Here is a 27,042-nt window from a genome sequence, read left to right on the forward strand (position 1 = left end):
GATAATGTTAAAATTCTGCATTCATATTTTTTTTTAAAAAATCAAAACATAAATAAATCCTCAGTTAGCACTCGAAATCACGAATCACGCATACTATAACGATTTATTTCATATAACTTTTTCTTAGCTTATTCTTTGGTGAGTTATGGCTATTGGGGGGAAATTAGCAGGGGTGGGGAAGCAGGTACACCCCTGTCATTTCTTCGAAAATCGTGTTAAAACCAGTCCAATAAGGAAATAGTGAAATTCCCCAAGAAATTCCCTACTTTCTACCTTTCTCCCTCTGTTGGGGTTCCGAAGATTTGAAAATCTTTCCGCAGTGAGTCACAAACTTGTTCGATTCTTGCAGTTGCGAGAAGTGTTCGAAGCTCCAGTATTGAAAAGTTCGCTCAGTAGGTTAGTTGCTAATCTGTTGTGAAAGCACGTGTTTTTAGAAATTCGAATTATTGGATAGTGTTTCTCACTTCTGACTTTCGCACGAAGCTTTGTACAATAAAATGATTTGTAAGTTCTGGCTTGACAACGGATAATATTCTGATTTAATTTGTGTGACTGCCGTGGTGTGTAAATATTTTGATATTGCAGCTGTAGATTTGGGTAAGATAATCTTTTCTTTTATTTACTTGTCATGATTTTAGTGAACTTTCTTCTTATATCTGTTGAACACTTATAAGATTTTTCATGTCTTTAAGCTTTTTAAGTTAAATCTATGATTTTTTTTTTCTATAATCATTTATGTGTTAATATGGGCAATGCTTTCGACGAAGCTTGTATTTAGCAGTTTAGTGTGATCGATTTTAAAAGTGATTAAATTTAATAGGTCTATTTGCACCGAAACTTTAACCGATCATTAAAAGGAACTAAAAAATGTCCACTGTCATGCATTATTTTTGAAAAGGTTTATTGATATTGTTTAAATTTAATAGCGATTATTAATTTTATTTAACTATTCTCAATTGTATTCTGCTTATGTTTAGATTCTATTTGATGTTCACTAATAAGTGCTTTCGATGAAGCTTGGCTTCTAATTTTTCAATTTACTGCGATAGATTTCAATTGTTTTTAAGTCTATTTGCACTGAAACTCTCAATCAATCCATTCTTTTATGTAAAAGTAAATAAACCATTATCATACATGTAATTTAAAATATTTGTTCATGTTGCTTAAATTTAATAGCATTTTTTAATTTTATTTAGCAAATATCAAGTTAAGATTCTTCAGTTTCAGTGTTGTATGGTGTAATAAGTGCTTCCGATGAAGATTAGCTTCTAATTATACAATTTAGTGTGATGTTTTTCAATAGTTATTTAGTCTATTTGTTCTGAAACTTTCAATCGTTCTATTTATATTTATATATCACCCACAAAATTAAAATATTTATTGACTTCGCTTAAATTTAATAGCAGTTTTTAATTTTGTTGAACAATTTTCAGTTAAATCCTATTTGTATTTATATTTTTCCTTTATAATTCTTTCTTTTATTTAATTAGTTGAGAAATGATCCAGATTTAACGTATGAATTTAAATTTTCAAAAGTGTATAATATGCCTTTTAAAAATTTTTACTTTTAATTTTTTTTTAAATTGTTGATAAACTCTGTGCATGTTGCATAAAGATTTTAAGATGAACGCGTCTTTTGTTTAATACTCGTAAATATAGTTAGAAATAGTGCAAATTAATTGTAGATAAGTGATAATTACCTATAGAAATCAGGATACTAATACTCATACGTCAGGATATGTTAGTTAATTTTAATCATACTTTTGCATACACGATTTTTTAAATAAACTTTGTCCTGTTGTGACTAATTGAACGAAATATGTTATATATTTCCATACATTTCATCACGTATTTAAACTTGGGATAAATTTTATTTTGAATAATAGGGGAAAATGAATGTTTGATATCGACCACAAGACTTAAAAAATTACTGTTAATTGTCACTTTTTTCGTCGAAAAAGGACCCCGTGTGCATATTTTTTTTAATAAATATGGAATTGTAATTATTTGTACCATTCTGAGAAGTACTTTGTTTCACACTTGTTGTTGCTTAAAATGTTTCCGTGAATAAATGCTTAAAATGTTTCCGTTCCTAGTAATGTTTACCATATTTTGAGATATGCTTCAAAATAAATACTACCATGCATTATTATCAATATTTTTTTTAATCAATTGTTGAAAAAATGGCTACTTTTAAACATGTTAAATCAGGACAGTAACAAAATTTCCTAATTTTACCCTATACATGTTGCGACTCGTTTACTGGATTTCATGATTTAAAAAGTATTAGTTTTGTTTGAAGTTTGTATATATGTTATGTGTCTAATATTAACATCTCACTTAGGTGTTTTTTAAAAATTATTTTCATATTTATCGTACATTCAATCGCAGCTTCAAATTTATATCAATTGTGCATGCATCGCGTCGAATTGATTTTGTTAATGGCATCAATCTGTCTCTGAACAAACGCTAAATTTTGTAAGTTAGATAATTTTCAGTCTTAAAATTACAAATCTGTTGTTATTGTTAAATTAACGTGCATGTTACAATTAAAAGTGGATTCCAACTTGGAATTATCGTGGAATTTTTGTGTGGAATTGATAAGTAATCTTTGTTGCAATTAAATTCGGACAAAAGACCCATTATATCAATAAAACCGGAGGCTAGTACAGTGTCGTGGTCATCGAATATTGTTAGTTTTATCACATTTTCTTTTAATTATATCAAGGTGGTTATTCCTGACTCTATGTGAAATGTTCGTTTTTGTAACAAAAACGTGAAAAATTACATAATTTTCTAAATCAGAAATTGTTGTAAGCAGGGTTGGGTTTTTGCCGTCAAAAATTGGTTTTTGACATGAAAGTGGTATAAACCGTGTTTTTACCGGTAAAAACCGTCAAAAACCTATTGTTTTCTTTAATTTAGGGCATATAGCGGACAATATATTTTCACATAATTGCCTTTATAAATGAATGTTGTAAATTATTGCTATTGATTTTGGAGCTATATACATGTATTCTTATAGAAGGATATACATTCATATAGAAATATTCAAACTCTAAAAGGATTTCCCAGGCTTTTTCATGTCTCATTTCTGTGTAAAATCAAAATTGATAAGAAAAGTTTATTTTATGAGGCTTTCTATTTATGAGAACATGTGTTTCTCATAGCAAGATTTTATGATTGAAAGTAATCAATCTTGACATTCTTCAGTAATGTAGTATGTCAAACAAAATGATGCTTGGAAATTTTGAAAATTTTGTTTAGTATCCTAATATTTTACCTCAAATAGTATGTTTTGATATATTCATGTTGGGAAAATGCAAGAATCTGTTCTTAAATATCTTTTAACAACTTTTTTTCTAATTTTATTGCTCAAAAATGAATTAATTTTAAATTATAAGCAGTTAAACTCAAATAAAAATACAGTTTTACCAAGACTATGGGTTTTTGACGTTTCTGACAGAGGGGTTTTTGCCGACATGTCTCAAAAACTTGCCAACCCTGGTTGTAAGATTAGGTTCTTTCTGTCAGGACCCTATTTTTGCTAATGTGAAAATATTTTTAAAGTAATTTAAAAGAAATCGACTCCGTTTCTCAAAGAATTTCGCAAGTGATTTATTTATTTAATTTTTAGAATGGAAAATTTGATGAAAGGTCTGTTTGTTAAGGATAAAGTATTTTACAAAAGATCAGTTTTTGCGGTAAATAGTTGCGTTAACCTTAAACCCTTTGAGGTGGAACACCGATGCCCCTTTTATATATTTTTTTCTTGTTCGCTAATTACTGATAAAAATATAGTTTTGTGTTTTTTAATTATGAAAAACAGTTTAATAATCCCTAAAAAATCTGTTAGATTATAGAAGTTACATTTGTACTAAAATATAAAGTCCAAAAAGATTAGTTTAGAGTTTTTTCTTTTCATTCATATTCAAAGATTTATCGATAAGTGTTTCGCTTCGATCTAAATTTAATTAGATCTTAGATGTAATTTGAAAAAAATATTATTTAGAAGTGAGCTGTGTTTGGAAGAGTCTACCCTTCAAAGCAGAAAAAGACATCGATGTTTCGCGTATTTCATAACCATAAATCAGGGTTGGAGTTTTTGCCGGCAAAAAGGGGTTTTTGCCAGGGCAGTGGCAAAAAACTGGTAAAAACCGGCAAAAACCATATTATCTAAATTGCTAATTAAATATTATTACAAAATACTTGAAACAAATTTAAATCAATCATAAGGAGGTAATTGTTCTCNAATAAATATTATTATTTGTATAATACTATTATTTATTATAAAAAATTATTATTTGTACAATAATTAACTACACATGTTGATAGATATTTTATGCTTTAAATTATAGTTATATTAATTTAAAATAAGTTCATTTCACTGGAAAAAAGAGAATAATCACAAATTTTCCAATCAATAATGTTTTAAACTACTAAAATGATACATTATCATTTAATTATGGAATAATAGTTTTGTTAATTTTTTTGTAATTATTTATATTCATAGTATATTATTCAATTTTAGGAATAATTTTGTATCAAAAATGTGTTTTTGTCCTCTCATCTTGAAAAATATAGGTTTTTGCCACGTTGCTTGGCAAAAACCTGTTTTTGCCAGGACGGTTTTTACCGGTATTTACCAAGGTTTTTTCCACCCGCGGCAAAATCTTGCCAACCCTGCCATAAATTATTAAAATGCCAAATATAATATTTTCTCTTGTTTTGACCTAAGTTGCAAGAAAAAGGCAAGAAAAATGTAAAATAAAAATTCTGTATCAACGGGTATAAAACTGACAAAACATTTGAAGGCTCCGTCGTATTATGAAATGATGCGTTTTTGCGAATAGTAACCTGCTGTTTCTGCTGCAAGTTTGCACCTGTTGCTCGTGACTGTTAGTCCAGTTTAGCCTATCTAAAGCCAGCTAAAGATTTTTCTGGGTTCTTCAAAATCATAACATTACTTTTAAGATGGCTAATTAAATTTTTGATGAAAAAGTAGTTTAATTTAATTATGTATGAAAGTTCAAATTATCATTTCACACATTTAAGTATTGCACTGAGGGTGCTATATGGAGATATAGCGCAAGTTTATTTTTTTATTTAAGTATTGGAAAAACTTCATTTGTTATTATTTTTACATTTATGCGATGCTGAAGAAAGTATTTCTTATATCTGACATTGTTTGCTCAATCATAGAATAGCACGAATTGCTTCTTTTTTATTTTTTTGGTCAATGTGGCACCCCATTGGTCTCGTCATCCAAAGTCAGTGTCAGAATATGGCTATGTATTGAGCAGATTTGAACAGGCTTTCGCAGGACGATTATTTAAATATGAAATTTCTCTGCATATTTTTACCAATCTGTTACAATTGCATCAGTCTTTTCAACCCAATCGTTTCTGATGATTTTTAAATCGTTCCATCAAGATGGCTATCCTTATCTAATCTTGAAATTGTTGTAGTTTATTCTTCGGACATTCTTATCTTGAAAACGTGTTAGGTTCGTTTCTTTGTCGGCATGTTAAATCTGATGGTTTTCGGTTTGGTAATCTAGCAATCACAAATTTTCTCATGGAGTCCAATCTTATAACTGATTATTTTGATTTATGAGAATTAATTGTGCAATCAAGGTTGGTAAAATGCTGATTGCATATTTTGACTTGGAGACCAGTTTTTGAGCTAAAGAATGTGTTATTCTGTGCATAAGTGAAATACAATTGCGGTGAACTTAAACAGAAAGTGAGAAATTCTGTCCTAGTTGTATTTTCTCTCGGTGTAAATGCATTACCCTATCATATTTTTCCTTTGTCCATTGGTGTAGTACTTAGTTTTATTTTGTCTGTATTGAAGGTTTTATTGTGAATTTCATTTAATGGCATCCTCAGTTTTAGCTACTTTGTTTTTTATTTGAATTAGTGTTGTTTTTGAAGATCCATTTTGTTCTCTTTAAGCTTTAAATCGCTTCCTAGCCAGTCTGTATTTCATAACAATAAATTATTAAAATGCTAATATAATATTTTTTGCTTATTTTGACTTAATACAAAATAGTTATAAAAATATGAAAAATATGTTTAGTAAGAGTTCTGCGTTTAGCAATTAAGCAATTTTTAAGAGATCAAGAAAAAGCTCTTTTTGAAGAGCTATTACTTTAATTTATTTGATGAAATTGGTGAAAATAAACTCATATTTTAATATGCTCATTGTAGTATGTGAAATAATTTGTTTTATTATCTATTAATATTTTTCGATATTGCACACATTTATTTCAATACGAGTAATTTTAAAACTTATTAAATATCTACTTGAGAATAAGGAATAAAGACTCGTTCTGCCAGGAATTATTTACTTTTCATTCAACAAATCCTTTCTCTGTCTTTGTAATTCATTTGTTTTTAGTAGTTTTGACTGAAAAAAAAAAAAACAATTACTGACTTTATTTATTCAGTCAGTATATATTGCAATAATTAAATAAAAATAGTAACTTTTTTTTATTGTTAGTGGTATTAAAAATTTTCAGTTGCAGTATTGTTAAATAATATCAAGTATTATTTATACATTTTATCAGAGTTATGGTCGCTAAACGCGAAATCAATTAATGAAAATATGATTGAAATTAAATAAAATATCCAATATACTTTGTTAAACAAAACATTATTTTTATAAGCTGTGATAAAATGCCTTAATATTTCGCCTAGGGCTGCTACCGACCGAAACGAATAAAATAATATTGTTGTGGCATTTAGCCCATGCTGTTATGGAATGTGTGGTATTTCCATCGGTCATGCCATGTCCACTTGGTAACTAACTCCTGGCTGTTCTCCCAATGATACAGCAGTGGACTTACTAGAGTTCCGCATCACATATTTTTACTTAAAATCGTCGTTGTTTGATTTCTTTTTTTCTTTTAATTTTATATTGGAAAGTGGTAAGTCTTTAAATATTTTATTTATTGTTGGATTATATTTTTAAATATATCTCTAATATTAATTTGCATCAAGAGAAATCGAGTCTTACGTTTACCTAGAGCAATTTTCGTAGAATTTTCGACTTGATTACGGAATCGAGTTTACGGAATCAGGGTACTACAAGAATATTAGTTGAAGCCTTTTTATATTTTATGTACGCATCTAAGGTATTTGTGATTTGCTTATTTTTGTTGACGAAGGGGTAATGCACTATCACTATTCACTTATCGGACTGATTTCAAGTATCGAAGAAAAAAAAAACCTAATATATTGCAAAGGTAATGACATTTTAGGGGAAGCATAATAACATAGGGTACGTAGCGTTTTTAAAAAATATTTTTGTTTTGAAAAGCTTTTCGGTGCTTTTTTCACTGGACGTTAGTAAAAAGTGCTTAATTTTATTTGTTTGAAACTTTTTATATTTTCAAGATTCAAATCTAATTTTATTCATTAGCGATCAAACACGATTCTCTTCAAAATTATGGGAATTTTTCCGCGCATGCAACTTGATCGCTCACATCTTGTTCAATTTTTAACAAACTTTTTTTCAAATTTTAAAATAATTTTGTTAAATGTGCTCCTATTTTTTTAAAATTTATATATAAAGGTCTAGCAAAAAAAAATTTCGTATCTCCATCAATATTTAGGCTGGACTAACGAAATTTATTTCAATTATTGCGTTTAGTAATAGAGACAAATTACCAGTTTATTATTATGGTTTCTGACATGTGTTTAAAAACACTTTTTTTTCGTTCGTTATTTATTGCCAATTCACCAAACCACTGAAGACGAAATTTTAAAGATAAGTATGAAAAATTAAATAACCTAAACACCTCTTAAACTTATGTATTTTTTTTTATTTTATTATTATTTTTTTTAAAGATATTACTTGCTAATACTTATTTAAAAACTTCATTAGCTTCAAAGATATGCAATGCTTCGTATCCAAAATGTCTCTCGGCTACTGTAGTTTTCTGACTTCGTTTTTTGTTTCTTCTCATTTGTGTTTGGCAAGTCTTGAAAATGGGCGCTTGTTTTTGAGCTCTTGAAACAGATTGACTGTTATTCTCAATTTGTGTGTTTTTGGAATGAATGAAGATTTCAATCATGTAATGCCTTTCCGCTTCAGTTTCTTGAACATTTATGCAATGTATCTATTATTCGTTTCTGTTTTACTTTTTCTGTTCATTTTTTATTTTATTTATTAGTCTTGTATCTATTATTGACACCATTAATAAAAGTATAAATGCAATCATTTTAGCTTAATATCTATTCTTCTGTTTTGTTTGGTCATCTATTCACATGAATGAATACAGAATGATTCTGATAAGATATTTTAAGATGAAAGGGAAAAACTATTTTCTCTTTGGTTGATGTTTTTCCCTCCAAATTCGTCAGCCAGTCTACTTCCTGTCCAGATAACAAGTAGGGGAGGTGAAGATCCCTGGGATTTCTTAACCCCATGTAGAGTTATGGTGAGTCATATGATGGATATCCTTTTAGAGTTGGTGAAAGTCAACTGAAGTTATTCTTGTGTGCTGAAAGCATTGTTCGCAATTTTATTGCATTTCTGAAAAAGAAGCAACAGTTTTATCTATGAGCTCAGAGGATGGTTTTTTCTGTGTTATTCTTGGCAGTGAATGGCCCTATGATAGAAATTCGGCTTTTTGTGCATTTTCAATTATATTTTATAACGCTTAATAATCGACAATCAAATTTAGACCTTTATTCTTCAGGGTTGATGGTTGTCTTTGCAAATAAAATGTCCAGTATAGTATAAATTTTTTGAGGTTTTTCCTATGGAATATTAGAACCTTTGTAATAATTTAATGTGACAGATGACCCTGTAAATTGCATAAATGTTATATATTTGGTATTATGAATTTAAGATGTTTTAGTTCAGTGTTTCTTAACCTTTTTGGTATAATGGATCCCTTTTAAAATTTTTTAAGAAGTCACGGACATGTGAAAAAATTAATTGCAAAAAGCATCCATTATTAGAAAACATTTAATTTTATTATTTTAATAGTATAAAAAATTTTTATAATTAAAATTTTTAACGTGAAGGTTGCTGCTGCTTTTCCTTAATTAACAAATTGAATTGGGGGATAGTTTTCGACAAAGCAACGAGCATATCATGTTCAACATTCAATCGATTTCGATGTTTTGTTTTTATTGTCACGAGTGTGGAAAATCCCGCTTCGCAAAGATACGCCGTAGCAAACGGAATTATAGCTGCCATAGATCGCTTTACAAGCAATGGGTAGGCTTCCAAACGTTTTAAAAACTAGGAGTATTTAGCAGACCCCCAAAATATGACTCATGGACCCCTTAGGGGTTCATGAACCACAGGTTAAGAAACCCTGTTTTAGTTGATAAAATAATTTTTGATGAGTTCCTAACCTTTCGAAGTAGAATTTTTGCAAAACATATTTTTCATACTTTTTTCATTATTTTATTTTAGTTTGGATGATTATTCATTGTTTTGTATTAATTGAAAAAAAAAAAAATTCTATTTAGCATTTTATTGCTTGATAGTTTCGAATTACTGCATGAAACAACCACTGGTGACTTTTCCACTATTAAAGGTAAAAGATTCCTAACGTGGCTCACTTCCAAACGATAATTTTTCATATTTATTTAGATCTTAGAGAAACAGTTACTCATTATTGAATATTCTTCTATTTATAAAATCAATTGCTGATAATATTTGAATATGAATGAAACAAATTTTTTTTCAAACTACTTTTTTTGTATTTCATATTTTAGTACAAAAATAATTCCGATAATCTAGCATATTTTCTAAGTAGCTATTTGACTGTTTTTTTTTTTTTTTTTTTAAATCAGAAACCAAAATAAGAGCGTCTAAATATATTGCTTGTAATTAAAGCGCCTGAAAGAAATATATATTTAAAATAGACACCAGGTGTCCCATCTGCGTCAAAGGTCTAAGTTGTATTCTTTGAATTCGAATAAAGAATCCACATTTTAAAATTATGAATTTAAAAAAAATAAGATCCAGTTCTAAAATGAAATTGAAACTAACTACCGATTGAAGCGCAATTTTAAAAAAAGTTGTTTTCAGATTATTTTTTTTAAACCCGTTTGCCATTTAGAAAGTTCGATGTGATATCTGACTTCGTTGGTCTGATAAACTTTTTATCCAAGACGCTGATTGAAATCTATGTTAAAGAAAATGGACGTGGTATTTCATTCCCCAATTTTGACGTTGTACGAATTTAGATTTCTTTAAACCGCTGTACTGTTTAATGTTCTGAATACAAAGATATACCTGAAAAGTTATATCCATTATATACTATACTCGACCCCAGTGTTTAGAAAGAAAGAAAAAGTAAGTTGTGTGAAATGAATGTCCACGTTTAGTTATTTAATTTGGGTCATACATCAAAAAGCAGCATTTTGAGCTGTGTCTATTTTTTTAAACACTCATTTTGAGCCATGTCCGTTTTTTAAACACGCATTTCGAGATGAACATTATTAAACAAGCCTATTTGAGCTGTATCCAAAATTTTAAAAAAAGATAAACCCTCAAAGAAGAAAACGAAAAAGACGAATTATTATTATTATTTTTATGTAATCTGAAAAAAGAATTTGGATGTAAGCATAACAAAGTTGTGTTATTTTAAATTTTCTGGTCGGCCCTTATCCATGTTGTCCTCTGTCTCTACGTAAGTGATGTAGTTCATCTAAACAATGCTATCTATCATTTAACCCACTTCATCGACCTTTTATTTGCAATAGAATAGCCCACGGATTCTCTTTCATCTTCAAAGAATGAAGAAGGTTAGTTGTACCATAATTAGCGATTAACCTACACTTTCTACTCCTTTTTCTTACTCATTATGTCAAATGTAAATATGCCAGATTAAGTTAACGTGGACTATACAATACATGTATTTAATTTTAGACTAGCTAAGTTATTTTTATATTTGGAGATTGGGCATGATAGCTTTTTTTTTTAAATTTTTTTTTATCTTTCTTTTTATTGTTTAACACATTGCCGCACATTTATTTCTCAATTTCTTGACTGCAGTATGAAATTGAGTGTCGGTGATACATTTGGAAATGAAAATTATTACACTTTGTCGCAGTTTTTCCGTAAAAACGGTCGACCGCTGTAACCGTCATTTGCTAATCGCTCCCCCCCCCCAATCTTCAGACACAATTTCCAGTAGATCATCGATGTTAAGCATCACTGGCAGTGAGCGGGTGTTTGATCAATTTGTGAAGTGACCGAGGATGTGCGGTATCGGTTATCGTCAAACTACTTTACATTGAAGTGTTCTACTTCGCGGTTTACAAAAGCGGGATAAAGAAAAACTTCTGATGGCATGTCTTCAGATCATCCTCAGCAGTCGCCAATAGCAAAGTGTGCAGCTCTAGTGCGATGTAAAATAAGGTATTAGTACTACTTCTCTTCCTAGAGCAAATGACGTAATGTTAAATCATTATTCCGTTGCATTACTGAATAATTAATAAATAATGGATTAGCACACTTCTTACTAATGTTTCTCTTTTTATTAATTAAAATAAATAAGACTGCTATTGCCGCTATTTATTTGCATATTACCAAAGATCAGACAAACTATTGCCGTCATTTGCAGCAACGTGTTTAGCGTTAGCGGAAAATTTGCGTAGCTGGGTATGCTTGTATTTTTCAGCTCATTTGAATTTTAGACCGACTATTTTGATAGTGGGCTATTTGAATGCACTGATATGCCCTATGGCGACATTGTCGCAGAATGTTTCAGAAGTTCTTGCAGAAAGATTTTTCTTCTGGGAAGAAAGAAGTTTGGTTTTCATTTCTGCAGAATTTTGCGAGTATTTGAATTGCGCATTTAAATAATCTCTTATTGTGGCGTTTAATTTACGCCGATAGTATCGTAAATCCATAGAGTGAATAGAATCCATCCTTTTATTATTTTTTTTGGCAATTATTTCTTTTGACTTTCATTTAGTTTTTAAAATCCGATATTATTTATTACAACAATCAAATCTTGAAACGAAACACGAACTTGTGTAACTCCTTTTGAAGAGTCCAATTCGCGTGACTTCGTCCTCTATTTGTTTTTCGGTAATTACAGCTAGAGGTTTCATGATTTTTAATTATTTTTTTTAATGTGATGATTTTCAAAAAGCGGTATTTTCGAAATGCGATAGTGCAGTTTTTCCCCCCAACAAAATGCGATAATATTACCCATAATATTAGAATTAAAAAATATTTCACATTGAATAAAAATGTTTTTTTTATTTTTTTTTTTTTTTTTTTTTTTTTGTAAGCACAGCGTTTTTTGTTAATTTAAATCTGGAACACGCATCTTTGTTGTTATTTAAACTATCTTGCAGAAGGATATGAGTGCTAGAGTTTTGTCGCAGAGAGCCTGAAAAAATTCTGCCAAAGGGATGATGTGCATAGTTAATCTTCAATTAAAAATTAAATTAACTTTTTCAATTTAAATTAGTAAGATTATCATTGCTTATAGAATCATTCTCCAATTAATAGCGTCATCGGTTCCGTTTTTAAAATGAAAAATATAGTGAAGGGTCCCTTTTTCCAATGAAACGTGTTAAAAAAAATTAATTTTTTTATAGATGTGTGTTATCACGATAAGATAATTTGCCAAGATTCTGTTAACGGATCCCCAACTGTCGAAGTGTAACTAAATTTGTGCTCAGGTTTTCAATTACTGCTGTCAATTATTCTGTCCATGTTAATCTTGTGGGGTCATAGAATTGAATAGATTCTTTCATTCAAAGAATGATCGAGTAGCTGTCCAAATTTTTATCTGTTTAACCTTGTAACCAACATGGTGACCTTTTACCACCTACAGATATAGTTGAAAAGCAATACCAGAGAGAGGCCTCTCGTGCATTTTGTAAAATACTGTTACCAAGCGTAACGAATATATGGTTTTAATAATTTGAAGTTATCGTCCTGAATTAGGGGATAATTGAAATTTTCGACAGAATGTTTGCCAACCTGCAATCCTTACATAGCATACCACGCTTTCAGATAGGAAATTATTTTTTCGATCTATCAGGCATTTTCATGTGATCAATTATATTTATCTTTATTTTAAACTTACCTTTGGCACTTTCATTCATTTTTCTTCACATAAGTCCTTAATTGTTTTATTTTACTTTTTGTGTAGTTCTAACTATTAATTTTATTTCAATTTGAAACATAAGGATTTTCTGACCAATTAGTTTTTAATCTTTAAGGCACTTTCATGTGACCAATTATATTTATCTTTGCTTTAAACTTACCTTTGGCACTTTCATTTATTTTTCTTGACAACAAAGATAAAATTGTTAACAATTTTAATTTTTAAATGGTTCTAAATATGAATACTTCAACTTTTAAAACATTAGGATTAAAAACATTTTTTGAAATCAATTTCTATCTACCTTAAGCCTGTAATAGAAGTTATTAGTACTAATTATTTTTATTAAAAACTGTGCCTTAATATCTTAGAAATTTTTGACAAGAACAATTTTACTTAAAAATAAAAATTTTACTTTATATTTTTTTTTCTTCTGCATTTATTGATTCTTAATATATATAAATATGTCAAATTCTATACTACAGTTAAGATTGTGAATTTAAATCAAGTAAATTTGGCAAAACGTTTTTTTATTTTTGTATTAGTTGATTTTACTTTTCACTCGTGAAATATTTAAGTTAGTAAAATGTAATTATTATTAGTATATGTAAAGTGCTTTAAGAGTCGCAATGGCTCCGTGGTTAAAGGCACTGAACTGTTAGCGTGAAGGGCTGAAGTTTGATCCTCAGTGGCGACTTCTAACCTTTTGCTTCAAATCGATTTGAATCAGCTTCATAGTATTAGTGCATAATGCTGATCACATTTCCAGTATCATGTCGTTAAGTCGCAAAATTGTAGTGCCGTAACCTCCATAACCTTCTGGTCCACAACGAACTGTTGCAGTATTGCAGTTGTTTTACTTTTCTTAAGTATATGTTAGTTTCATTTGAAAGTGACAAGTGCTTGTAAGATTTACACTTTAAAACACTTTTTGGACAGTTTTATATTCGTCAATAAGAACCATAACACAAAGAACTCAACCTTGAATGAAAGATATAGTAAGTTTTATTATTCATTGAAATTAAATAGAAGGGGAAAACCGTTCTCTATTTAATTTGTAAAACTTTCAAGTTTAGAAAGTAGGTCAAACAATTTTCTATTTTTCTTTTTAAACCGCAGAAGGAGAGAGGTAGAGAAAGAAAAAAATATTTAGGCGGATCTCCGGGTTAATATCCTTTGGGCATTGTGTAACAGCAGACCAAACCAAAACAAGACTTCGAAATAGGGAGTCACGTTTATGCAATTTATATTTCGATTCTATTTTTTTCTTCTATATTTATTCCCTTCTAAACTCGTTTGAGAGAGGGATTATTCGAGTGGCAATGATTTTATCAAACAGTTTAATCTGTATGCTATTGTTCATTGGGAAAATTTGTATCACAGGTGGCATCATGTTAGGATTGTTGAACCACGAATGTAGAAAGTCGTTTGATCTATTGAACTCGTAAACCCAGTTTATTTTGTTTTTCAGGATCGTTTGCTTTTTCGGTATAGCCATTTTCGTTCACTTTACTTCAAGTAACACCTTCCATTAATAAAAATTTGGGTTAAAGAAAACTAATGGTACCGCTTTTTGATTCCTAGGCCCGAAGAGTGGCTTAAATTTATCTTGAAATATTGTTTTAGGATGGAATGCATATTTGTATCCAATGTAATTTTGTTCAAAACAAGAACAATACAAATCTAACTATTCTAGGAAAGTCGTGTGTAGTTAAATATCATAATTGTTTGTATTATTAGTTCACGGGCAAATAAAAGCGGTTTTTTTTCTTTCTTTTTTTGTGGATTTTAAAGAATTACGTCAGTCCAAAAGAGTGATGCCATTGATCGAGTTGTCTTATCTTCCGTAAGATTTTCATATTCGAATAATTTATTAAAATCAGACGCATTACTCAATCATACTTATTTTGCTTTGAAATACTTTAAATGTAAATTTTTGAAATTAAAGTGCTAATTTGATTAACATTTAAAAGTAAATTAATATTTTACTTTTTTTGTATTTATTCAAGTTTTATTATTAAACTATATTTCAAAAAATTCCATTTGATCTATTTAAGTCGATAAATATACAAAGAAGGGGTGTGAAATTTTAAGATTAACTGAAAGGAAATAGTGGTAAAAAGTTAAAGAATTGGTAATCAAAAAAGTTTTCTTCGTATATTTAAAATTAAGTTTTATAAGTTGAGAAAGAATTAATAAATCTATATTTTATTTAAATGAAAATCACTAATTGTTAAAACATTCTAAATCATACTTATTTTTGTATAGAAATTTTTGTATGGACTAATTCAAAATATAAGTTTCGTAATATGTTCCAATAATCTTAAAAAAATTATCGAAAGGGATATATTTATTGCATTGCAATATTTGAACATTACAATAATTAAATTAGTAAAAGCAATTATTGTAATCTATGTCAAAATTGAAGAGGCCAATGTTAACATTGTAGCATTTTTACGAATTTTTTTTTTTTTTTTTTTTTNTATTTTTCTTTAATTTGGTTTTGGAGATTATCCAGACCAACCAGAGATTATCAAATACCGAGTAATTTTCTAGACTGCCTGAAGAAGAGAATCCAACAATTTGGAAGCAATAAAACAATCTTCTCACAATTGACGTTGTCGTTTTGGTTTTTCTCGAAAGTGCAGGCTTGTAGCAATCCCTTTTAACATGGCCGTTACTCTTATTTTTGAAATTGTATCTGTTTTCATGGGCTTTGGACAAATTCTAGTTCTTTTAATCATCACAATATGTTTGTTACCTTTCTTCAATGTTTCTTTTTTTTTTAATTTTTTATTGATGCCTCACCTATTATTATTGCACTCAAACTTCTAAATCCTATTTTCTGAGTAACTACTTTTGTTAATTTTAAGATTTCACTAAATTCTTGGAGGAAAATAAATCATTTGAAATCTCATATGGTTAATTCCAGGTTTTCTAAATTCGCCTTTCTCTTGGGTTAAAATTTTCAAATACTAATGGAGATAAAGCAGAATTTGCTGCGAAGAGTTTCTCTAGCTATAAAGCATCCTCTTAACATGAAGAATTATTTTTATTTGCTATTCATAAACTTAATTTATTTTTTCTTCGTTTAAAAAATTGAATTTGAATTTATTTCATTGTCAAACGTAAAAACTTAAAAGAAACTTCAGGTTATTAAGATTCACAGGCATAACAAAAGGTGCAATTAGTGGCAAAGATGTTTTTAAAACAGATATAAATAAATAACCTAATGATATTTTATTTTCAACAAAGCCGTGTTGAATTTTAATCAAATTTCAATCTTTCCAAATCTACTTTTAAATATCAGAAAGTGGAGTTAGTTTTATTTATTTTGATCTTTCTATCAGTTAAGTGAAATCTATTTATGAAAGTAATGGGGGGAAAGTGTGAGCATTTTTAAGATCGTTACGGTTCTTTAAGCAGGAGAATGCGGATCTGTGGAATATAAACGGTCGATTTTTACCAGCAATGTGAAGTTGTTCTAACCCAGTTGGTTGGGTATTCCCCAGAATGTTCTAGCAATGGCAAATAATTTGATATTTTGATTTCTTGGCCTAATTCTTTTTCTTTTCTTTTTTTAAACCGCATGTTTTCTTTTGAGGTACGTGATGAAAACATCGTTTGACACATTCAAGTATTTGAAATTCCTTTTTTGATGACACGTAATTGATCTTATTTAAATGAAACTTCACAAAAAATTTCCCTATTTTGTATTTTTTCTATTTTATTAATGTTACTAATGTCTTTCCATTTTATTTTGTTTCTTCCTTATTTTTGGAAGTTCTGCCAATGCTTTGAGCTTACAAATAATTAGTAAGTAATTTCGTAAAAAACAGGAATGGCTGCATCACAGAAAAAGACACTAAATTTTAATATTTTTCGTTTTAACTCAAACGTTTTGATTTAAAAATGGTTGTGTTTCGAATGATTCGAAAAATACTGTTAAGATAAACAACTCGTGCAACAATTTTACCTTGGCCCCACTTGGGCTCAAAATTGGCTCACTATGCTATGAAGCTACATGAACATGCACAGAGAGACCAATATTGGGATGTCTAGCTTCTGTAATATTGGTCCTTTTATAGGGCCGACATAGGATAATGAATATAAAATATGAATGGTTAACTGAATGTAAACAATAACAAGCTTCCTAAGACCGGAAGAAATTTAGAAAACTTCCAGTGTTCCTCCGCATATGTTACGATGCGATGTGTAAACAGGCTTAATATTTTAGGAAGTTTTATTTTTGTAATTTTTTTAATCAAATATACGCGAAATTTTACCATTCATAAGAGTTTTCTGTAATTTATAAATTCTAACTGGTCAACAAACTTAAGAAAATTAATATCACAACAAGAAGTGTATGGTTTGCCACGTTTTGAGTCTTATCCCATAATTTTGGCTATAATTGCTTAAAATGTCTCCAGTTATTTTTTGATTAGCATCATAGCATGCTTGCGTGGTCTTCCAAATATATTTGTTATTTGTTTCATTGAAAGTTAAATTGAAAAAACGCGTAATGTAGTGAACACTACAAGTATAATATTGTATGGCGCAGGGCTCGAAAAAGCTCAGAAATTTTACCCGTCCCCGAAGACGGCTTGTCCAACAATGCACCCGTCCTCCGTTGAAACTAACCCGTCGCTTTTAAATAAATAAAAATATAATTTTCTCCTAATTATTACAAACATTTATATAAATTGCACAATGAATTAATCCTTACTAGGATTACATTATACAGTAATATAAGAAATACTAGGTTACTAATAGTAACCTAGTATTTCTTTTATGAAATAATTTATTTCTTTTATGAAATAATTAAAACGACAAAGGTCAAGTTATCTGGAATGTCAAGTTATCCGAGGGTACTGCGTTTTTTAAATGAATCGAATATGACGTTTGCCAGTTGCACAATCAAGCCAATGATTTACAGAGGTTTCTGAACAGAAATCTGAAAGGGGTTTTCCATTTAGGTAGATGTTCATAATTGCTTTTAAAGCTTCTTGTTTAAGACCAGTACGTATTGTGTTTTTTTGTAAGTTTATTGCTGCAAAGCCCCTTTCAACCGCTGCAGTACTCCCAGACAGAGAAAACATCAATATATGCGCAGTATGTTGTTGTATTGTGGGTCATTTTGCTATGTTGTAACTTACAAGACTCTTGTAAGATAACAAAAATTGAAAATGTATCACGAATATTAACGGGAAAATGGCCGTCCGCGCGGACGTCGGATTCGAGAAACTCGTTGTCCGCGGAGAATTTTTGACCGTCGAGGACGGGCTGTTTTTCGAGCCCTGGTATGGCGCTTATGCGTAAATATCAATCGGAAGTAGTGACACGGAAGTCTTAAGGTGAATTTTAACCCCTAGCGCCACTTGTGCTTAGCTTTATAGGGTCAACCATTCATTGGGTCAGTGTTTCCCAAAGTGTGGTACGCGTTCCCCCAGGAGTACGGGAACTGTTTAGTGGGGGTATGCGTTCTAATGCGAAACAAAGCTAGCCATAAAAATTTACGATTATGTATTTTTCTATTGGCTTTTTTTTGCAGAGTTAACAGTTAATAATTAGTGGTGTCAACAGCCAGTTGTGATTTTTAACTTTTGTGCAATTTTTTTATGGTAAAAAGTACATTCATTTTTTTATTAGTGGTACACAGCGTTACGAAAAATTTAGAAAGGGTACGCAAAAGTCATAAGTTTGGGAAACATTGCATTGGGTGAATCTGACAATTCTATGTAGGGCCACTGTCGGCCCTTTGAATTCTTATTGAGCCAAGATTCGAGAATATTGGTCCAAGTTAATTTCTGCTAGGGAAGTAGCAAAAGCTTATTTCTGTGCTTTCATTTAAAATGATCCTATGGAATATACACTCCTCTCTCTCGTATTAAATCCCCGTTCGACATTTTTGTCTATGAGCTGGGTTTACATTTTTTGTTTCTTTCCTGACGACAGTATAGAATGGTGTATTAATTTCTTTAAAATTACGGACTCGTCCGAATATCTTTTTTTTTTTTAAATTTTTTATTCTTGTTAGACCAGTAATGGTGTTTGTAATCTTCACGGTTTAGAAAATTCCCTGAGGTGGCCTCCGTTTTCATGAAATATCTCAAAAAGTAGAAATCACTGTTTTTTTTTTCATTGTTCATAAATTTAAATAGAGAAGCCAGTTTCTAAGACAGAACGTAAGTGACGCCCTTGTGCAATTCAAGCGACGAAATACGTGGAAAGTCTTTTTTTTTTTTTTTTTTTTCTCTATCGAAATCAAATAAACGACATTTTTTAAAAATCTTTAAGTTATTTAGGACATTATTGTCAAACTGTCATCTTTGAGTAGTGTGAAATTAGGTTTATTTATTTTAGTGTTAGTCTTGACGTTATTTCTAAGATTCCATTGGAATATTTATTTCCTTGCCTTTGTTATTAGTCCTTGGAACACACATCGTCGATTTCTTGCCCACGAAAGGTGAAATGGCTTTTAGATTTTAAATATTTTTTTATTGGACAATGAAGCTCTTGTTTAAGGATTCATCCTTCGGCAGGAAAAAAATTTACAGAATTTATGATAGTTAAGAAAGATTGATTTGCCACATTTAAAATTAATCCCTGTACAATACGGAATTTATGCAACTTTTCTTGTTATATTATTTAATAAATATTATTGTGCATGTAAACAGTTGTCATGTAAACAGTTTAAGCTATCAAAATAAAGAGTTTCACACTTATTAAATTTCCAGCCTAAGTTAAGTATGCTGCTCTTCATTGGGGATTGAAATAATTCAAATTATTTATGAATTACTTCATTAAACCCGTCTGTGTTAAATTATAAAACCTCTATCCTAATTCAATTAAAATTAAGCTTAAAAAGAGTGCCAAAAAGGAATCATTTTTGTTTCTTGACAATAAACAGATTGTTGCATCAAAATTTAAATGTATTGAATTAAAAAAGAAAAAAATACTTTTTAATTATATTAACACAGATTTAGCTTCGGATTCTAGAGATTAAATTTTAACCTAATCATATTGCTCGATTACCATTGAAACTTCATCAACTGTGTTTTTACATCAAACAATATTTGCACCACCAAGTGAGAACTATCCACACTCATGACAATATGGTATTCAATAATTATTGATATCGCCATATTATTGTTTGAGATATTTGTTTTTGTCGATATTATCGTCCTATTTAATGATTATATATTTTATCCTTATCGTTTAATATGGTATTCACAATATATCGTGACTATCATCACGATGTTGAAATAATATCGATATTTCACAATACATTACTCAGCTCAAGCTATATGTATTTTAAGGTTAGGGTGGTCGATTAATGGTCAAAAACGTCTTCCCTCATCTTTAATTCATTCCTTCTTAAATGTTTTTCTAAACTCTTGCGCAGGAGAAAGAAAAAAAGACACAGTTTAAGTTAAGTGTCTTGCACTTCATGCAAAACTACAATTTTAAATTATACCATCTCGCCATTTAGAATTCTCTGGGGTTTAGAACAGATAAAAAAAACTTTAATATTTTGAAAGTTTTTAAACTTTTTTTTAGAAAAAAATCGCCAATTTTGCGAAATTATTCCAAAAACAAGAATAATTATTAAAATTAATTAATAATTCTCAAATTTTGCAAATTCTTATGTCCTCAAATAATGTATCATAGAAGTAACTTTTTAATTACTAAAAATAATATACATCACAAACGTCTTTCATTTTCACAAAGCTGTGGCTTTTCCTTACATTGGGATTTTGCGCCAATTTCAGACTAAAAATAGGCTAAACTTGACCTAACAGTTGTAAATGACTCTTTCTAACTTGCAGCAGTTATGAAAATAGCATATCAGTTGCAAATAAGCGTCATTCCATGTGACGACAGAGTATTCGAAAAACAGCCTTAATGAAGGTTAATTACTGTCAAATTTAATCTTCAACCACTATCATAATCTGATACCAAGGTGAGGGTCTTCTTCTTTAATAGCCACCTACCCATCATGAGGCCCTAAAATCACGAATATAGGACAACTCCTCCACTTTCTCTCAGCGTTCACTTTCGAACATCGAATCTTTTTATGATAAAAAGAACTTTCGCTTGCACAACATCAAGTGGGGCCATGGAATTTTAATGATGTCTTGTCTTTTTTATAACTTCGAAAGGGAAAATCCACCCAAAGAACGGCAGGTAACGGGGTCAAGAGAGAAGAGAAACCAGGATGTAATCTCCACGCAGACTATAAATTTTGAAGAAACAACGAGGAGTCACAGTTCAGGAGGCAATATAGGTTGCACAAGGTGTTTAACACACGATTGGACATGATATAGCGGTTTTGGGTGTGAAATGATCGATTAACTTAATGCCTTCTTTTAAATATTACAATTAAAATGAAGGTTATCAATTCTCAAAAATTAAGTTCTGATACATTCGTTCTTTCGAAATGCATCATTTTGTTTCAAGACTGAGGCGATGGACAACCGGAAGTATACTGGATTTGCACATCTGTTTGAGAATATAATTATCGTTTGAATATCCGGTTTGAAACCGTGTACTTAGAATCTGACTGATAATATTGTTGTTCTTACCGTTCCGAGTTAACTAAGTTTATTGGAACCGTTTGCATTCTAAAAATAATTAATGTTTTTGGAGACTTCAACTGTGTGTAACTAAGTTTTACATCTCACTTTGTTGCTGTTAAATTTTGAAATGAAAAATATTATTCTTCGTTGATTTTCTACACAATTTCAAGGCTCGTATTTGTCCTGATATTCCTGATACCAAAATATTTTTCAGTTTTTTATCATGATTTTTCAGATTTTTGTACTAAAATTTTAATTCTAGAAAAATCTCAAGATTCGGTTGTTTTAGTTGTTAATCTTGTTTGAAACTTTGGGTCATCGATGAAGAAAGTCATCGATTTTGCTGTCATACGTTTTGACATTTTTTATATATGCCCAAATTAAGTAGTGGCGTTTAAATAATTTTTTTAAGTAAAAAAAAATTTAGTCTCTCGTCTGTCAAATTGAAGTGAAAATATTGTTTTTCAGTTATTTCAAAATCGAAAGTACTTTTAAATTTTCATATGTTTTAAGCAATAGTTTAATTTCTTAGTTTATTATTATTATTTTATTTAGATGATCTTTCTCTTCTGAATCTACCAAGTGCCGATATAACGTTTTCTTATCATTTGTTTATTTTTGTATACATTTATTGTTCACTATGTAGATTACATACGATTTAGTTTATAAGTAATTTATGGTTGTATAGGTAATACCTATATAATTTTCAATATTCTTTTAAACTTTATTTATTTTTATATTGAGGTATCTATTGAATTTAAGAAAATTCAGGTTCTGAGATGTATGCGTGAAATCGTGCCGTTTTGCAAATTTATTTCTGATCAACTTGTTCCAATCTTAATTTTTTATTCAAGAACGTTCAGTGTTGCTCATGTTTTTTCTTCTCCAACGATTAAAGAAATATGTTGCACGAAAAAAACAACTTAAAAAACTAAACTAATTGCATTTTTTTTCTTAAAAATAGTTTAGTATGTGTATATTGTACCAAAAAAAATCCTGATTTTTATTTTGAAATCACTACTAAGTCTGCAATTCTGAAAAATGTACTTTTTTTTAGTTTTGATGCTACAATCTATTTACCGCCCAGGGATAAAATGAAAAATATGAAAGATCATACCTCTGAAGAATTTTTTTTTAAAAAGCAATTTATTTTTATTTTCTCTTTTAAGTCTCAATGTCCCAAAAAGTAGTGATCAGTTAGAAATATAGTGACTTTTAAAATTAATTTCTCGTGAAAAAAATATATTTAATGATACGACATAGAACAAAAATAAAGTTGAGCTGCCGTGGTTCAGGGGATAGAGAGCTCAAGTCCCAAAGATGTGACCCAGGTTCGAATCCCAGCGATGGCTGTTAAATTAGAATTCTGCTCGCTGCTAGCTCCGACCATAATACTGTTATAAAATATCCTCAGTAGTAGACTACGGTTCACGAGTTAGAACCCCCTCGCCGTCGGGGTAACCGTTGGAAGTTTTCGTATTTTCTCCGTGTAACGTAAATGAGGGTTAGTTCCATCAAGAGGTCTTTCACGAATGGTAGTTTGTACCAATGCTTAATCCCGGAGATGCCGTGATTTCTAGATTAGAGATTTAAATTACAAGGCTGTAGAGTTAAACATTGATAATGGTAAACCCAAAATTGAGCAAACTGTTCAAATGGAATTCATAAAGTAAAAATATAGTTGCCCAACACCTATTCTCCACATTTAATTCATTTTTTACTTTTTGGAGTATGCCAAATTTTTTCGCCGTATTGCTGATACGTTGAATATGGCTGTGAAGTTGGAAGAATCAGAGCTTGAGTTGGAATTATTCACATGCCTCCGATACCGGTTTCTTAAAAATTAAAAGGTACCGATTGGGAAGCGAGCTAGCTCTAACCACAGAACCATCGTGGCTCATAATAGTTATTAAACTTTTTTTATTTTATTTTGGCTTCTAAACACACTAATAAATGTTATTTATTTACAGGAAAATGGGAAAGACGTATTTTGGAATGTTCACCTTGGCCTTCATCGCCCTATCCTTTGTGACTGTTAGTGCCAAAGTTCATCTAAGTTACAGTGAAATACATAAAATGGGCGGCATATGCCCTGCTTTGGAAAGCTGCCAGAAACCTGACGACCGATTCAGATCTGGCAACCGAGAACTTCTTCTGCCAAAAGATAAAAACTGTGCCTGTGATTATCTGTGCGCCGACTATGGCGATTGCTGCATCGATGCCCCGGATGTCGAGGTTAAATATTCATTGCCAGATTTCAATTGCCTCGAAATGAAACAGTTTGGTGGTGTCTTCATGATCGACACCTGCTTACATTCTTACGAAGGCCCTGATGACGTCAGGTATCAATGCGAAAATTTGATGCCTGGAGATGTGACGGATCCCATTGGAGCAATGCCTGTTACAAATTATCAGACTGGAGTAACTTTTAAGAACTACTACTGTGGTATTTGCAATTATATGACCGACAACTTAGTGTTGTGGACTCCCAGGCTAGAGTGTCCGACCGTGTCTTTAATCGAAAGCACACCGAATATAACCCATGAATATGCTTTCAAAAACTTGGCTTCCACTGACAAAAGCTGGGGACTTTACCTAACTGGCGACAATGGATCTTTGTTCTTTCATGACTGCGAAATTGATCCTCTTATGCCTATGGTTCTAGAAACTAAAATCAGACTCTGTAGACCAGGTTTAATATCTGATTGCCCACCAGATTGGGAAAATGAGGAAGTCCGCGCTATGTGCCGCTCGTATATGGGTGCGAGATATATCCATGGAGGCGACAAGTACAGAAATGTGCATTGTGCTTTATGCAATGGTGTCAACACAACTCGCTTGTCATGCAAATTTGCTGAGTCGAGAGAAATTACTACTTATCGCACTTACGACACCCATGCATTTTCTTTGTTATTGGATATCAATGATAGAAGAGGCAACAATGTTGGCATGATTCAATTTTGCGAGGAAGACGAGATATTCGATCCCTTTTTCAAAGTTTGTCGCAGTCTGGCTTGCTTACCTGGTTACAAAAAGAAAGGAACGGAATGTGTTCCAAGGGGGTTACCAGACCTAGATGATAATTCAAATAAAGTGGATGACATTGACAGCGGTGATGGTCCCATTATTTCGGAAGATCCTGAACTGATAAAACTCAGTCCAAGTGATGATCATGACCAATCCGTGTTAGGGTACCGCGAGAGTTCTGCTGAAAATGGTACTTTTGACGTTGCGAATCGAACAGTTTACAGTTTAGCTGATTCAAATATTGACAAACCTCTACACGGAGAACTCAACAAGCTTCAGAACTGCTTGTTGATATCACTAACTGTTGATGATTATGTCATGCTCCCTAATGCGAATATTTATGTACCGAAGTATAACAAAACATATGAGCCTACAGCGTACCATGCAGCGGATGGTTCAATTTTAATTTGTTCTCATTTAACTGATGAGGTCAATTTCAAGTTCATGCCTTTAATGGGTTATGTTACATCAGTAGGATTAGTAATCTCAATGATTTTCATTGTAGTTCATTTGATTGTTTTCTTCTTGGTGCCAGAGCTTCAAAATCTTTCAGGGAAAAATCTAGCATCGCACTGCATTGCCCTTTTGTGCGCGTACTTGTGCTTTTTAACTGGATCACTTGGAGTTCTTAGTTTCGAAGCATGCTCTGCAATATCATTTTTGACCGTGTATTTCTTTCAAGTTTCTTTTTTTTGGATGACGGTGATGGCTTTTGATGTTTGGCGATGTTTGAAAATGGCGACTACAGAACTTCGAGTAGCCAAAGGCAAACAGCTGAAGCGATTTTTCTTTTACTCAATTTTTGCTTGGGTCATGCCTATGTTAATAATTGTGACTGCTGCCATAGCGGAGTTTACTGATTTGTTCCCCGACGAATATAAACCGAATTTCGCTTCTCCTCGTTGCTGGTTTAAAAGAAGACGTGCTCTTCTAGTATATTTTGTTGCACCTTTGATTGCAGTGGTGGCAGCCAATATTTGTTTGTTCTTTTCAAGTGCGCGCATGCTTGTCATGGCCAAACAGTCTTCTCTCAAACAACAAAATCAAAACCAGAAACAAAGTTATAAGTTATATTTGAGATTAGCTCTTCTCATGGGTTTGACGTGGACGACTGGATTTGTTGCTAGTTACTTTGACGTGGAACCTCTTTGGTATTTATTTGTAATACTCAACACTCTTCAAGGATTGTTCATCTTCATAGGTTTCTCCTGTACCAGCAAAGTTTACGATCATTTCAAAGGAAAAGGCTCAGAAAAATTCCATTCTGGATCGACTAATACGTCAAATCTTTCTACTACACCATTCTCGTCAAAGCTTTTCACGAGGTTTAAAAGATCAATCTCTCCTACACCTTCTAGGTCAAACAGTTCAATTAGAAAAGTAAAGCCTTTGTTCTGAAGTGTGTTCCTTCTACGGTTCGAAAGTTGAGCTGAGCTACTTGGAATTTATATGTACCTGCAATAATCAGTGAAATAAACACTTTAAGCAAGTTTAACTGAATGTCAAAAAGCTTCAACTATTTGTAAGCTAATTATTGCGAACTTAATGTGTAACTACTGTGATTGTTTTATGACTTTTACTCAATTAAGAATGTACCATAGTCAAGAATTTTTGTGATAATTGTGGATAATTGACAATCTTCAGGATCTGATTTTTAAAGCAACTATAAACTGAAACTTTGTAAAAACTCTGGCTCAATTTTTATAGTGCATGTATGTGTATTCATTTGTGATGTTTTTGTGCACCGTGCAATCATTATACATCTTGCTCTAATCTCATATCACATCATTAAACATTCCATTATTTTAAATAGATTTTAAGACTTGTGTTTACAATTTTGAAGAAAAAAAAAAGCTTACAAAATAAAAGAAATTTATATCTTAAATATTTTTCCTTATTTTTCATAGGCTTAATGTTTAATTTTTCTTTCAGCTTTAATTTCTCAAAAAAATTGCATAAATGTTAAAGAAACAATGAGGGGGCAATCTATCATGTTTCAACGGGTGAAAAGGAAGTAGTTGTATATAGAAAAACACTGAAAACTTTCAAGGTTTATATCAAGGAGTAAAGTATGATTAATTAATGTTTTTTTTTTGTGTAAAAGCCATCCATTTATTTCATACATTTTGAAAGTTAACAGTTATTTGGTAATAAAGCATTCATTTTTTTCAATTGTTTTGAAATCGTTTCGTTGAATGCTTGAACAATCAATTAGAAAGTTATTATATCATAATTCTTAGTATCTCATAATAATTTGTTTTGTTATAGTTTTAATTTCAATAGATTAAGATGATATTGCAATTGTTTAAGTATCATTGCCAGAGAGCAACCAGTTAAGTT

The 27,042-nt window shown here is 30.7% G+C and overlaps 1 protein-coding gene across 3 annotated transcripts; it reads left to right on the forward strand.

Annotated features, from left to right (window-relative positions):
- The first annotated feature begins 287 nt into the window (after positions 1 to 287).
- Positions 288 to 26,587, forward strand: LOC107436875 (uncharacterized). 3 transcript variants are annotated; one of them, XM_016048711.3, is made up of 2 exons: positions 288 to 597; positions 23,646 to 26,587. In XM_016048711.3, the coding sequence occupies exon 2, from the start codon at positions 23,650 to 23,652 to the stop codon at positions 26,098 to 26,100; it is 2,451 nt and encodes an 816-aa protein (XP_015904197.1). In that variant the 5' UTR covers positions 288 to 597; positions 23,646 to 23,649; the 3' UTR covers positions 26,101 to 26,587. The 3 variants fall into 3 exon arrangements, with proteins under 3 accessions (XP_015904197.1, XP_071033387.1, XP_042904626.1); XM_071177286.1 differs by lacking the exon at positions 288 to 597 and adding an exon at positions 6,845 to 6,931; XM_043048692.2 differs by lacking the exon at positions 288 to 597 and adding an exon at positions 9,838 to 11,391.
- Positions 26,588 to 27,042: the final 455 nt, after the last annotated feature.

The sequence above is a fragment of the Parasteatoda tepidariorum genome, chromosome 2 (genome assembly GCF_043381705.1).
Source record: "Parasteatoda tepidariorum isolate YZ-2023 chromosome 2, CAS_Ptep_4.0, whole genome shotgun sequence".
NCBI classification, from domain to species: Eukaryota; Metazoa; Arthropoda; class Arachnida; order Araneae; family Theridiidae; genus Parasteatoda; species Parasteatoda tepidariorum.